At 32.1% G+C, this 13,835-nt stretch overlaps 1 protein-coding gene across 1 annotated transcript; it reads right to left on the reverse strand.

Moving 5' to 3' along the window:
- Positions 1 to 12,890: 12,890 nt before the first annotated feature.
- LOC308641954 (olfactory receptor 13D1-like) lies at positions 12,891 to 13,835 on the reverse strand (the record flags this gene model as incomplete). The annotated part of the gene is made up of 1 exon (XM_081280538.1): positions 12,891 to 13,835. The coding sequence occupies one exon, from the start codon at positions 13,833 to 13,835 to the stop codon at positions 12,891 to 12,893; it is 945 nt and encodes a 314-aa protein (XP_081136664.1).

Consider the following 13,835-nt stretch of genomic DNA (forward strand, 5'->3'; position numbering starts at 1 on the left):
TCTTAAAATTCAAATACATAGGTATATAACTTTGAACATTATATTATTTTGTTTATCTTAGATTGTTCTTCAAATCTAATCAGACTGTTTTTATTATTTTGTTGCATGATTCTTTATTTTAACTTTAGGCTTTTGAAAATTGTGCACATTAATGCAGTTGCAGTAATTCATTTACTTTTCTGTTGCATTGTAATTTATTACGTACCCATTAAAGTATGAATATACCTTATTTTGTGCATATTTGATGATTATGTATACAGCTATTTGAATGTCTTTGTAGTTCTTTCCTGCTTTCACCAGAAGTATTTCTCTAGAGTAGGTATTCCTAATCTTTTCTTGTATCATAAAACCCTTTGTCAAACTTGTGAGCCTATGCATATCTAGGTTTCTAAGTATATGGCAAATGCACAGGTTACAAAGAAAACAAATACTTAGAAAAAATTGAACTAGAATAATTAAAATATAACAGCAAAATTTTCAAGAAGAAATGGACATGTATCTTTATCAGGGCACTAAATAAAAAGATCTAGTGGTGGGTGTAAGAGACATAATTTTAAAGTATGATGAGCCTAAAAATGTTGTTGTATTTGCAGGACCTGTTAATGAAGTTTGACAATATCTATGATTTTATTGACTAAGAAAGAAGTTCTGCTAATATTATGGTTTATTACCTCCCTTTATTAACAAAGGAAATGCTTCATTTCAATTAGAAGTAAGTGACAATAAATACACAACCATTAACTATGCAAGTTACTAGATCTAGAGAGTCCTCAATAGACTCCCTTTGGCTCTGTGTGTACTAGAGATTACAAACTACTGCTCTAGAATACATACCTTGCAGTGGAAATCCTGGGTCATAAATTATATTCACATTAATCTTTACCAAGTAGTGACAAAATATTTTAGAAATTTATACTCTTAATAGCAGTGTATGAGGTTTATCTGACTAATTTTTTATTTTTGCCAATTTGGTCTTATAAGTGTGAATATACATTTTTACACCTGTTACTACAAATAGGTATGAATTGCAAAATGGTGTAAATTATAAGGTGGTGCAGGGTGTAGTCTACTTGATGATGTTCCTGCTTGGTTTCATCCAAAGGCTGGACTTATACAACTGTACAGAAGGAAGCAGGAGAGTAGATTCAATCCTTGCCCAACTGAGTAGGTGGGCAGCAGCCACAGTTCAACTCTAGGTGTTTATGTTCTGGAGCTATATCCCTAGGTAAGTACCTTCTTGTTTTTAGTGTTATGTAGTCAGTAGATGGAGACATAGACCAACCCTTCCTTCATTAGGCTTTTGAGCATGTGTATCTATTTTTGGTGTATGTGTGTATATGTTTGTGTCTTTTAATTTTCCTTGATATAAGCTACAGATATTGACTGGGGATTTTACTTTCAGGTATGTGTGTGTGTAATGCTGGATTATATTAAAAAACTGCAGTAAAGTTAGAAGTTGCATTATTATTAACAGTAATTGGTATTAAAAAAATAAAATCTTACATTCACTTTTCCTTACAGAATCTTACTCGAATCACTAGATATTTGTTAGGTAACTGTTGTGTGTTGAATATTGAATTAAATGTTTTTGGGAGGAAAATGAAACTAGCCACTGCATCCCTCCTCTTCTTTTTAAAAATGTATTTTACTAGTGTACTGTAATTATACATAGCAGTGGGGTTCATTGTGACATATTCAGAAATGTACGTTACATCATTTGCTCCAATACATTTCCTAGTGCTCCTTCCAAACCCCGTAATCCTTGCTTTACTTTTCAGGTCTTCCTTCATTTATTTACAGATATTTTTACATAAAAGTGGAATTCATTGTGATGTATTCATACATTTATCCCTGTTCTTGAGTTTGTCAACAAGTCTTGGTATGTCTTTGTCAGTTTCTTTGTTGCTATTATTAGAATAAGTGATAGAAAAATTTAAATATCGAATTGTAAAATTTCTAATGTTTTTATTAATACAACAAAGTATTTTTATTACTAAAACATGCATTGAATGGATATTCATTATATCATTTTTAAATATTAAAAATGTATTAACTTTCTTTAGGTTTTGCTTTGGAAAGTGAATTTTAGTGCCAATGACATTTTAAAACCTGTTATCAATAAATGCAAACATTTTCCAAATATGGCTTTGCAAATCTTTTGCTTTGAATAATCTGTGACTAGATCTTTTGTTATTTTTTTTAGATTTTTATTTAATTAAATATGGCTTGTTTCTTTCCTAGGTATAAGTTGAGATTCCTTCTATCTTTATGCACTTGTACACAGCCTGGAACATTTTTTCATGAACACCCCCCAAAACACCTGTATCCAATACTCTCCAAAGTATTTATTTCTCTTTACCTCCACAAGTTGTCCTAGGTACCTAATAGCTGAGAAATTAACTTTCTTTATTCTTGTTTCTTTTTTTTTTTAATTGTACCAGGGTTTGAACTCAGGGGCATTTGACCACTAAGCCACATCCCCAGCCAAGTTTTGTATTTTATTTAGAGATAGAGTCTCACTGAGTTGCTTAGTGCCTCACTTTTGCCAAGGTTGGTTTTGAACTCTAAGATCTTCCTGCCTTAGCGTCCCAAACCACTGGGATTATAAACGTGTGCCACCGCACCTAGGCTAGTAATTCAATTTTTAACTTCTTTTAGCTTCTCTTGGCCCTCATGAACGCTTTTACATTTTTATAATTTGTTCTGTTTTACCTAGTCTCAATATTGTGTTGAGGAATGGAGCATCAATTCATGTGCTTGTGGGACTCATTAGGTGTTTAAGGATACTGCCTGAGATATGTCCATATACTCTATGATCTAAGTTCAGATGTTCTTCTATCTCTTATGAAGGTTGACACACATAATTTGTGGAAAATCAGAACACTTTAGATAAAAATTTTGACTGAAAAACATTTCAAATTATGTTTTCAAAATAGTGTAATAGGGCTCTTAACAGTAGGCTTCATATTCAAAATGAATTTCTTCACATATCTGGATAATTATTGTTAAAAATAACTTTCCTAGTTCATATATGAATACATGATTAGTATAACTCCTTATCATATACAACCACAAGAATGGGAAGTTATACTCCATATATGTGTAATATGTCAAAATGCACTCTACTGTCATGTATATTTTAAAAGAACAAATAAATTAAAAAGAGAAAAAATATATATTTCCCAATTTTCCTATTCCTTTAGAGATTTTGGAGGCTTCTCTCACTTAGCATAAATTAAAAACCAAAAAGAAGGAAAGTTAAAGTCATAACTTTAAAGGCTACTTCGGTATAATTCCTGTTTTATACCCCTTTTAATTGGAAATCAGTTGTTTCTAAGCCTTTGTTTCTTGGAAAGAGGTATTTCTGACAATCCATGTTATAGAGGCTCTTTCATAATTACCTGTTTAACATGTGCTGAGCCCTCATTTGATTGGTTAATCCTCAGACCTATTTAGCTGCCCTTCTCATTTTTTAACAGTGGTTGTAATAAAAATATATTTTATAAGCATATATTTCTGTCCCCTTATCTTTCAGAGAATATCACTTATACCTATTTCGCAGATGAGAAAATTAGATTCTATTATACGTAATATTTTATAGATCTGTTAACGAGTCTTTTACTTAATCCTTTGATACTTTTGTTCATTTCACTTTGTGATGTTGATGTTTATATCTTACAGATTTAACCCACAAACAGCAAACAAGCACAATGACCAATAGGACATTATGTAAAATTGTGGAAGTGTAACCGATGTGACTCTGCAATCTGCATTTGGGGTAAAATTGGGGGTTCATAACCCACTTCAGTCCAATGTATGAAGTATGTTATGTCAAGAGCTTTGTAATGTTGTGAACAACCAATAAAAAAAAATAAATAAAATAAAATAAAATTTGAAAAAAAAAATCAAAGATATTAAGTAGCTTGCCAGAGACAGCCAAATAGTTTAGAATTGGCTCAGGCATTTTCATTGTGCTCCTATAATTTAGTACTTGAGTGTGTGAGCTGGTTCTTATTTATTTCTTCCCCCTTTCTGTTAAGTGATCTTGTATATTTATTTTGTAAATAATGTTTTAATGAGAAACTTCATAGATATATTCTTGGCAACACTGATGTAAGTAGAATTATTTTGTCAATTTCTGTTCATAGTTTCTATTCATATTTCCACAGGCAGTGAAGAGAATTTCCTCTTTCTGCACATTTTTGTCAATTCTTGTAAGACTTTCATTTTGCACACCATAGGGGTTAGAAATGTCTTATTGGTATAATATCTATTTCTCGGATTTCCTGTGATCAAGCATCTTTTCATGCATTTATAGGCCATATTATTTTCCTTTTTGTTGATGTCCCTGTTTATATTCTTCTCCCACATTCGTTTTGCTGGTCATGTTTTTCATATTGATTTGAATGGGATTTTTTGTTTTTAATGTTCTGAAGTTTGGTAGGTCAGCTTAGTAGTAGAGCATATGCTTAAGATACGTAAGGCCTTGAGGTCAGTCTCCAGCACTGAAAATTAACAAACAACAAAACAAAAAAATATGGATTCTAATATCTACGTGTTATTGATATAGGCTTTTATTTGTGGTTATTATTTAAATTTTTAGGAGTTTATTTTGCAATATAAAAGTTTCTAAATTTATTAGTCTTTTATATTTTTTGCTTCTTTTTGGCCCTATTAGGTTATACTTTTACATTTCTTGTGTATGAAGATACTTTAATATTTTCTACCAGATGTACAGTTTTGCTTTCAGTTCTTAAATATTTAATCTGTCTTACCCTTACTGTGGTCACAGTGTAATGTATAGATTTAATTTGATTTTTTTCAATATTAGTAGGCCATTATTAAAGCAAAAGTTATTAAATAGTTGATCATTCCCTACTGATTTGTAATGTCAACTTAAATCAAATACCATTAGTTTAGGATACAAAATTCCACCTAAACGCAGATTATTTCTGCTAGCTGTAGTCTGTTACATTGTTATATTCGTGTTGAACTGTGCCAGAGGTAAGAAACCAGAATTACTGTTGCTTTTTATCCATCTTGTCTTTTGGCAGAGTATATATTCATTTATTATTTACAACATTGTCTTGGCTATTCCTGATTGATCCTACTTCATAATCAATTATTTGTAAACAATTACTTGTTAAACTTAAGAAATTAAAAATATCTCAAGTATATTTTGATTGAAATTGCGTTAATTGAATATAGAGAAAATTGGGATGAATTTGCATATTTATTTTTGAGTTTCTTTACCCAGTTTACGAGAGGTTTTGTGTAGTGTTTTTTCATGAAAATTAATATTTTTCTTCAAAAATTCTTTGTGAAGTTTTGTTCAGGGGCACTTTATACTTTTTGTAAGTTTTTGGTTTTGATATCCTTTCTTTCTCTGCCACCCCTCCCCTCATCTTTTCTTTCGCACCCCATCCTACCCCGTGGTACTGGATTTTGAAACCAGGGGTGCTCTACCCATGAGCTTTATCCCCAACCCTTTTATTTTTTACCTTGAGACACTGAGGCAGACCTTGAACTTATGAAGCTGCCTTAGCCTCCTGAGTAGTTTGGGATTATAGGAATATACCGCTGTGCTCAGCTTCCTAATATGCTCTCCAAGTATGTTCTCTAACCATTTGTAAGTGTTGCATAATTACTACTGAATTTTATACATTGATCTTGTGCTTGGCAGCCATGCCAGAGACTCTTATGAGTTTAAATTTTTTCTTTTTACAGATTTTTATTTTCTGACTTTCTATGTAGACAGACTTATTTTCAGGCAGTAATGACAGTTTTGTTTCTGTCTTTCCAGTCTTCACACTTCCTGTCACTTCCTTTCTTCTTCTTGCCCTTCCTTATTTTCTTCCTTGTGTCCTCCCTATCATTATATTTTTCATTTTTTCTCTCCATTTTTCCTTCTTTCACTTACTCTCCTCATCCTATTTTACCCTCCTCATCTCCCTTTCTCTATGGTGCAGTAGGACCTCTGCAACATTGAATATGGGATGTAAAAACAGGCATCCTCATCTTGTTTGGAACTTTAAAAAATTTTGTTAATTGTAAGTTTTCGTTAAATATCTTTTATGAGGTTATTAAGGAAATCTTCTCTTTCTAGTTTGCTAAGTTATTTACCTTTTACAATTATGAATGAATAGGGAATGTTATCAAAATATTTTTCTGCGTTTACTGAAATTATCATTTGTTTTTAATTCTTCAATTAATATTATGGTGAATTGTGCTGTTGTATTTTTTAAAGTTAAGATTTCCCTGCATCTTGGGAGAAACCCTGTTTTATTGTTAGGTATTGTTGATGTGAATTTATAATGTGTGTTACATTGTAACCATGAATTGTGGTTTGAATGTCTTTGGTAATCATTGAAACTTGCTTTCTTTCCTAATGTATCCTCAATTTCATAAACATTTTATTGCCTTTTAAAACATTTTCTACTATGAAAGAACATTCCCTACCCCCACCTCCCACAAACAATTGCCCTAACTTTTAAAGATGGGTATACAAGGGCCTTAAAATGTTCACATTTAACCTCTCTTATCATCTTTCATATTGTGTCTATTCTTTTTTACCTTGTTTTTAAGTACATCTTTCATTTCTTTCTTTCTCTTACAAAACTAGTGGCAGTTTAGATATGTATTTAGTAATTTTTTTGTTTACTGTATTTTCATTTCTTTAAGTTAAGGAAATTTTTGTTGCTAGTATTGTCTGGGTGGTAAAAATCTTTTTTATTTTTTCCCTAAAAATGTCTTTATTTTGCCTTCTCTCATGAAAGTTTAATTTGATATAGAATTCCCAGTTTTCAGTTATTTATTTGGATAATCTAAAGAAATTATTCCATTGACCTGAGGCCCTGTGTTTATTGCTGACATTTTTTTTTGTTATTTTGAAGCATCTCAGAAAATAAATGCTGCTATATGATATTAAGATATGATAATATCATTCATTATTAAGAGCAAACTGAGTTTCAGTTATAAAGAGCTGGAATAGTATTCTATGTGGGAAGCATCATGACTTTCTTAGACCAATTTCCAGGTTTACTTTTAGGCATTTATTTTTACCATTACATTTTGCTTATTTATAAACATGCTTATACACTTGTATTTACTTTTAAAAAGTGAATTACTTAGTTGTAAGCATTATGTAATCATTGTTACATATTATAAAAATGATGAACTGAAACCACCTTTCATAAGTTTAGATTTTAAAATTTAAATGAGCCTGCAAAATTTTACTACAAACCTAGACTGCATTGCACATATAAAAAAACCAGAAAGGTGTCTTCTTCAGACAGAATCTTATTCTAGGTGTTATCATTTTACTCTTTATGTTGCAAAGCTAAAAAGTCAATTCTATATTTCATAACTTGGCATCTTAAACATCTTAAAGAATAGATGTAAGGCAAATACCAATGTCATAATATACATATCAAAACATTATGTAGTTTTGTACACATTATATACTTATACATAATCATTCTATGACTTCACTATTGTAATAAGACAGCTAGTTTAAAAACATAATAAAATTTCCTAGCCCTGTTCAAAGCTGGAAAATATAGGTCACTCTCTTGAGATCTGTTTTGCTTTATGAATCTTAAATAATTAATTTGGTATTTGCCAGGGGTTGTTTGTTTGCTTTTTTGTTCCCGAATATCATTCCACTGTATGAGAGAGTATAAGACATTAAGATACCTAAATCTTCATGAATTTCTCACAAAGACATCATTCCTTCTGAACCCAGAGCATAAAATTTATACTCAGTAGGCCTTTCATCACCAATATCATTAGTATTCATTATGTGGAGTAGTCTCATTTCCCATTTTATATAATGATATAGAGTACAGCCTATATATTAACACCTGTGTTCTGTAATCACCCAAATTATTATTATAATATAACCACTGTCCATTTATGTTAGCCTCACCCAATAGTAACTCATATTTATAATAATTTTTGTCACCTATCTTGTGTGAGAATGTGAGTAGCATGTGATAGAAATAATTCAGCTAGCTTATATATTAATTGCTTGAAATAAACTTCAACTTATTTTTTATAGAGGTTCCAAGTCAGAAAAAACTCTGGGAAATGTGATCTTGTAACTTGATTGTTTTAAGGGTAACAGTGTTACAAGGTGTATAGGCAAATATCTTGTGTAAACATGAATGGCATCATCAAAATTTCTTGGCCTTAATTGTATTGAAAATGTATACTTAAAAAGTAAATACTGTAGGAAGAGCCAGCTTTAAAGCCAACTGCTAAAGTCTATACAGTCTGATATGCCTGGGGAATCATTAGTTCCATCAGAAATAACCAAAGGCACATGAATGACCACCATCAAACTTCCATCATTTCAAAGAAATTTATTGTTTTCTCTTTTTCTTATTATCTTACAATTTGATTCTAGTAAATCATCTGATCTCCTTCTTCACTTTTCTTCTCCCCTTGTGCTCATTCCCCTAGGATTAGTGACTAAAACCCTGACAAGAGTTCAGTATAAGAAATTAAGTTTCATAGGGACCACTAAAATTTATTTTTAATTTCTCTCTTGTAAAAGTTGTAAATAATCCATTAAAAAGTTTTCCCTTTTAAAATAGTAGAAATTTTTCTTAAACTAAGTTTAAAAGAATTTATAATGATATCATTTAGGATCCAAATTCTGTCCTTGTGTCATCACGGATACCAAATTCATTCAAAAGGTGTATTCCTGACAGATTAATGATATATTTTTTTGGTTACCGTATTATGAAAATTTGAAACATAAAGAAAAACTGAAAAAATATTTGTTAAACATTATATACCCATCAACTTACATCTACCATCAATATTTTACCAGATTTTCTTATATCATTCTGTGTATTTATCCATCTCTGTATCCCTCCATTAATTCAAGTAATTTTTTGAGTGTATTTCTAACTATAGATATCATTGTACTTTTATTTAAATAGTTTAGCATGTTTATTATTAACTAGAGTTTAATATTAGTTTTTCATTTAATCAATTGTTTTCAACAAATATGAATGTAACAACATTCTGACAAATGCATGCCTGTTTCACTGAAATGCATATCAAGTTATAGAATATTAACATAACCTCAGAAAAGTTCCCTCATGCCCCAGCCCAATTGATACCTGAAATCACCCCTCCCCCACAATGACAGCCACTATTCTGATTTTAAAAATACCATTGATAGTTTTTATTTGTTCTATGGGCTAAATATGTACTATTCTAAAAACAACACTCTGTCTGCTGTGCAAAGAATGAATTGTGGGAAAACAAAAGTGGAGTTGTGGACAACAAAAGTCTGTAAAGGGATTTGGGAAGCCTTTGCATTAGCATAGGTGAGACCATGTGGCTTGGAATAGTATGGTAGCAATGGAGGTGATCACAGTATATTGTGGTAGTGGGTTGGATGGGCATTCTTGTGTGGTGTTATACTTCCTGAGATGAGCAAGACTTGAGGAGTAGTTTGAGGATAGGAGAATCCATTGATTCTGTTTTGGACTGGTTATATTTAAAATACCTATTATGCTAGATCTCAGGGCTGAGGCACACATTGTTCTTCATATAAATGTCTTTTTCTTTTGGTTATTGTCAGTTATAATACACTCTATAACTAGCTCAGTGATTAGATGTACTTGTAAATGGATTAGGTAGACTAAGCCAACCTGTTATCAATTTTATGATGACCAGAATTAAAAACAAAAACAAAACCAATATATGTAAAACAGGACATGTTAGTTTAACCAGGATTTTTGCTATAGTAATTGTATTACATTTATCACAGTCATACTTCCCATATTCTGTGTTAATGAAATTCCCTTAAGTGAATAAATTTCATTAAAAAACACTATATAATGATACAGTTAATGTATTCATCGAAGCCCACTTTGTTAATAATTGTGGGATTTCAAGACCAGACAAGTTGGAGGCTTTTCTCCTAGTAAAATTTCAATGAATAGCAGGTTTATAATGAAGAGAATATAAATCTTAACCAGATAAATATACCAAAAACTAAATAGTTTGCTATAGAAATTTAATAGTGGAAGAAGAAATAAGAGTTGTGCTAGGATTTTTAAGAAGTCTTTTAAGTCAGAGGAGATAGTTTTGAGAGGCAGTTTGAGTTTTTATAGGTAGATTACAGGGAGGGCAATTTTAGTGTAAGTGAATGGCAATTGTAGGGATTATTTAAGCAATGGCAAATATCCTTATTTACCTATAGCATAAGAAAGGCAGTCACATTTATTCAACACACATTCACAATAAATGCCTGTTTTTTTTCTGGATAACAAGGTCTTTTAAATAAATATTACTTTCATATCTTGCCTTTAAGAAATTCAGGGGCTATTAGAAGAGATAGTTGTATATGCGTAGAAGCATGAGGAATGTGCATGTTTCATTGCATGACATTAAAAAGTACTGAATAAAATATTTTGCATTTTTTAATTCAATCATAACACTCCCCACCACCCCGAGCTAGGTATTAAATTCAACATTTTAGTTTATGGGAAATATAGAATCTAATAAATAAAAGTTCATAATTCTAGTTAACTATAGTTCATAATCATTTCTTCTTGACTTCTAAGCCCTTCCTCCAACTGTGCTACACTGAATAACTATAAAACATATAACAAGAAATGTAATGGAGGCAAATTATAAAACCTATGTTAGAATAGAAGAGAAAGAAATAATTTCTTCTTGGAAAAGTTGATAGAGTGGTAAAAAGATAACATCTGTGAAGTGTGGAAAAAAAAGCTAAGTTTATGTTGATAAATAATATAGTAAAATAAAACTTCTCAAGAATTTTAACATCTTTCAACCCAGAATTTAAGGGTTAAATTGCTCAATTCTTTTAAAATCCATGATTCTCTAATTTTTTTTTTTTGCTCTCAGAGGGCACACTATTTTAAATAAAAAAGACTATCCTTATTAAGGAAGTATGGAATGGAAAAAGAAAAGGTGGAAACTGTAAGAAGACTGGTCTTAGTAAATGGTGGAAATAGATGCTTCAGATCAGCTGTGAGCTGAAATACAAGGGGATTTTTAAAAATATTGCTGTAGTATTGGAGCTTATAAGAAACTCAAATAAAGGATGTTAAAAGTACTTTGGATTGCTGGATTCCAATCATGGTTCTTCCTTTGTTAAGAATGAATCATGTAGATCCTAGTTTTAGAAGGGCTGTGATGATTATCCTAATATTCATAATGTGAGGCAGGCAATGGGTTGTATATTTCTTTATTGGATCTTTTTTGAGAGTGGACAAATCCTAAGTGTGCAGCTTGATATATTTTCAAACAGAACTCATCATTCAGGTTCTTATAGATTGGACTTCAATATTTTAAAATCATTAATGCCCTATTTCCTGGTGACTAAGCACTGTTCTTTTAAAAATGAATAGATACTATCAACCTGGTAGCAGGAAAGTGATAAAGAGGAAAATAGACTTGAGAGGGGCCCTGGGCATGGCTAAGAGATAACAAAACCAGTGATGTTTAATATTTTTCTTTTTCTTGCTGTATCATCAATCTTATTTTTCAGTCTAAAGAAAGATGTTAAATATTGTGATCTTTAGAATTGGGTATTTAGGATAGTTATGTCTATTATTTGTGGGCAAAATATACTGTTGAGAGTTTAAAAACAAAGAGGCATATCGGATTACTCACAGGAATGGTAGTAAAGTTTAGAATAATAATCTGGGATAAAAATGAAAATCAAAATGTAGGGAAAAGTAAACACTGCTTAGAAATTATTGGGGAGGTGACTAGAGTATTTACCTGCATGAATAATCAAAATTATATGATTATAAATTAGTTAATGAAAGAAAAAGGAAGACCGCTGAGTACTGGAGAATTTGGGACTACTTAAATTATATATACCCATAATTTTTTGCTTCAAAAATATATATGGAGAGGCGGGAAAATAATACATTAGTTACAACTGTTTGATTCTAAGTAATTAATAATCTAATTTAAAGTTAGTTTTTAATAGAAAGGTGATTTAGTTACTCATATAACCAAAAGAACATTTGTGAATTTGATTTTAGACACAGCTTGATCAAGGAGTTAAAGTAACTGCATCGGACATCCTCTCCCCCTCCTTCTCACAACTCTGATTTTTCATTTAGACTTTCTCCATGTATGGGCAAAGATTGGCTCCAGAAGCATTCTCTCCATGTTTAACAACTCTAGCCGGAAGTGTTCCCTTTTTTTTTCTCCTACAGGGACAATAACCTTGGATTGAGTTTGATTAGCCTGACTTGGCTCACTTGAAATGCTGAATGAATCACTGTGGCAAGAAGGATTTTGTTTTTAATTGACTAGGCCAATGTTCAGTTCTTTCCACTATTTACAAAAGATTGGATCAGCCCTGTCTAGAAGCACATAAATTTAAATGGATGGACCGTTGACTCATCAAAAGAAGGATACTTTTACCAGAAGAGACTGTGCAAGACAAAACACACACACACACACACACACACACACACACACACACACACATGTATCTTCAATTTAAAATGATTGAGAAAGGAGACTAAGAGGACGAAGGAAGAGAAAAGTAAATAGGTGACAGAGGGAGGAGAGGAAGGACAAAAGGGAGAAGGAAAAGGAGCAGAGAGATTGAAAAATAAGGAAGAAAGAAAAATAGGAGAGATTAGATACCAGAAGGCAGAGAGGATAAGATTCATATGATAGAAAGGTGTATAGGGACTAATTAGAGGAGCTGTGCACATACAGGGACTGCAAACAAGACAATATTCAGAAGCTTTATATGAGCATTCCAGATTGAAAAGAACGGAGTCCTATGTATGGCCTTACAAGCAGACTTTTTCTGTGACTATAATACACCTGATCTGATCCTGTGTTGAGAGAATCACATGTTTCAAGGCCTTTCATATTTTTGTTAGATGCAAGTGTCTTTTCAAAATTTTCTTCAGAGCCTCTTTTACTTCCTTATTCCTCAGGCTATAGATGATGGGATTCAACATTGGGGTTATCACTCCATAGGACAGTCCAATGATTTCATCAGATACTTTCGTGTTGTTTGACTTGGGTTTCATGTACATAAAAAGGGCTGACCCATAGAATAAGATCACCACAGTCAGGTGGGCTGAACAGGTAGAAAAGGCTTTTTTTCTCCCCTCAGCAGAATTAATTTTTAGGATGGAAGAGAGAATGAAAATATAGGACACAAAAATTAACAGCAGAGGAATCACCAATAAAACAACACTTGCCACTGTCAGAATAAGCACATTCATTGATATATCTGAGCACACAAGTTTTAGAAGAGCCAGGATCTCACAGGTAAGATGATCAATAACATTGTTACCACAGAAAGGCAACACCATTGTCATGACTGTTTGCACTAAGGAGTTCATGCAGCCTAAGGCCCAGGACCACACAGCCAAGTGCATGTATAACACCTTGTTCATGATGATGGGGTACCTCAGTGGGTTGCGGATGGCTACATACCTGTCATAGGCCATCACAGCCAGGAGGATACATTCAGTGCAGCCCAAGCCAAGGGAGATAACCATCTGCAGAGTACATCCAAGAAAGGAGATGGATTTTATTTCTGACATAAATATAATAAGCATTTGGGGAATAGTTGATGATGTGTAACAGATGTCTAAGAATGAGAGATTTCCAAGAAAGAAGTACATGGGAGTATGGAGGCGAGGATCCAGGATGCTGATGATAATGAGGAGACTGTTTCCTAGTAAGATAATGTTGTACATGATGAGGCAGAGCACAAAGAGAAAATTCTGGAGTTCTGGGTATTGAGAAAGCCCCACCAGAAGGAATTCAGTCACTGCAGAATAATTCCCCATCTTCAT

The sequence above is a fragment of the Spermophilus citellus genome (genome assembly GCF_964194105.1).
Source record: "Spermophilus citellus genome assembly, chromosome: 2".
Taxonomy (NCBI): Eukaryota; Metazoa; Chordata; class Mammalia; order Rodentia; family Sciuridae; genus Spermophilus; species Spermophilus citellus.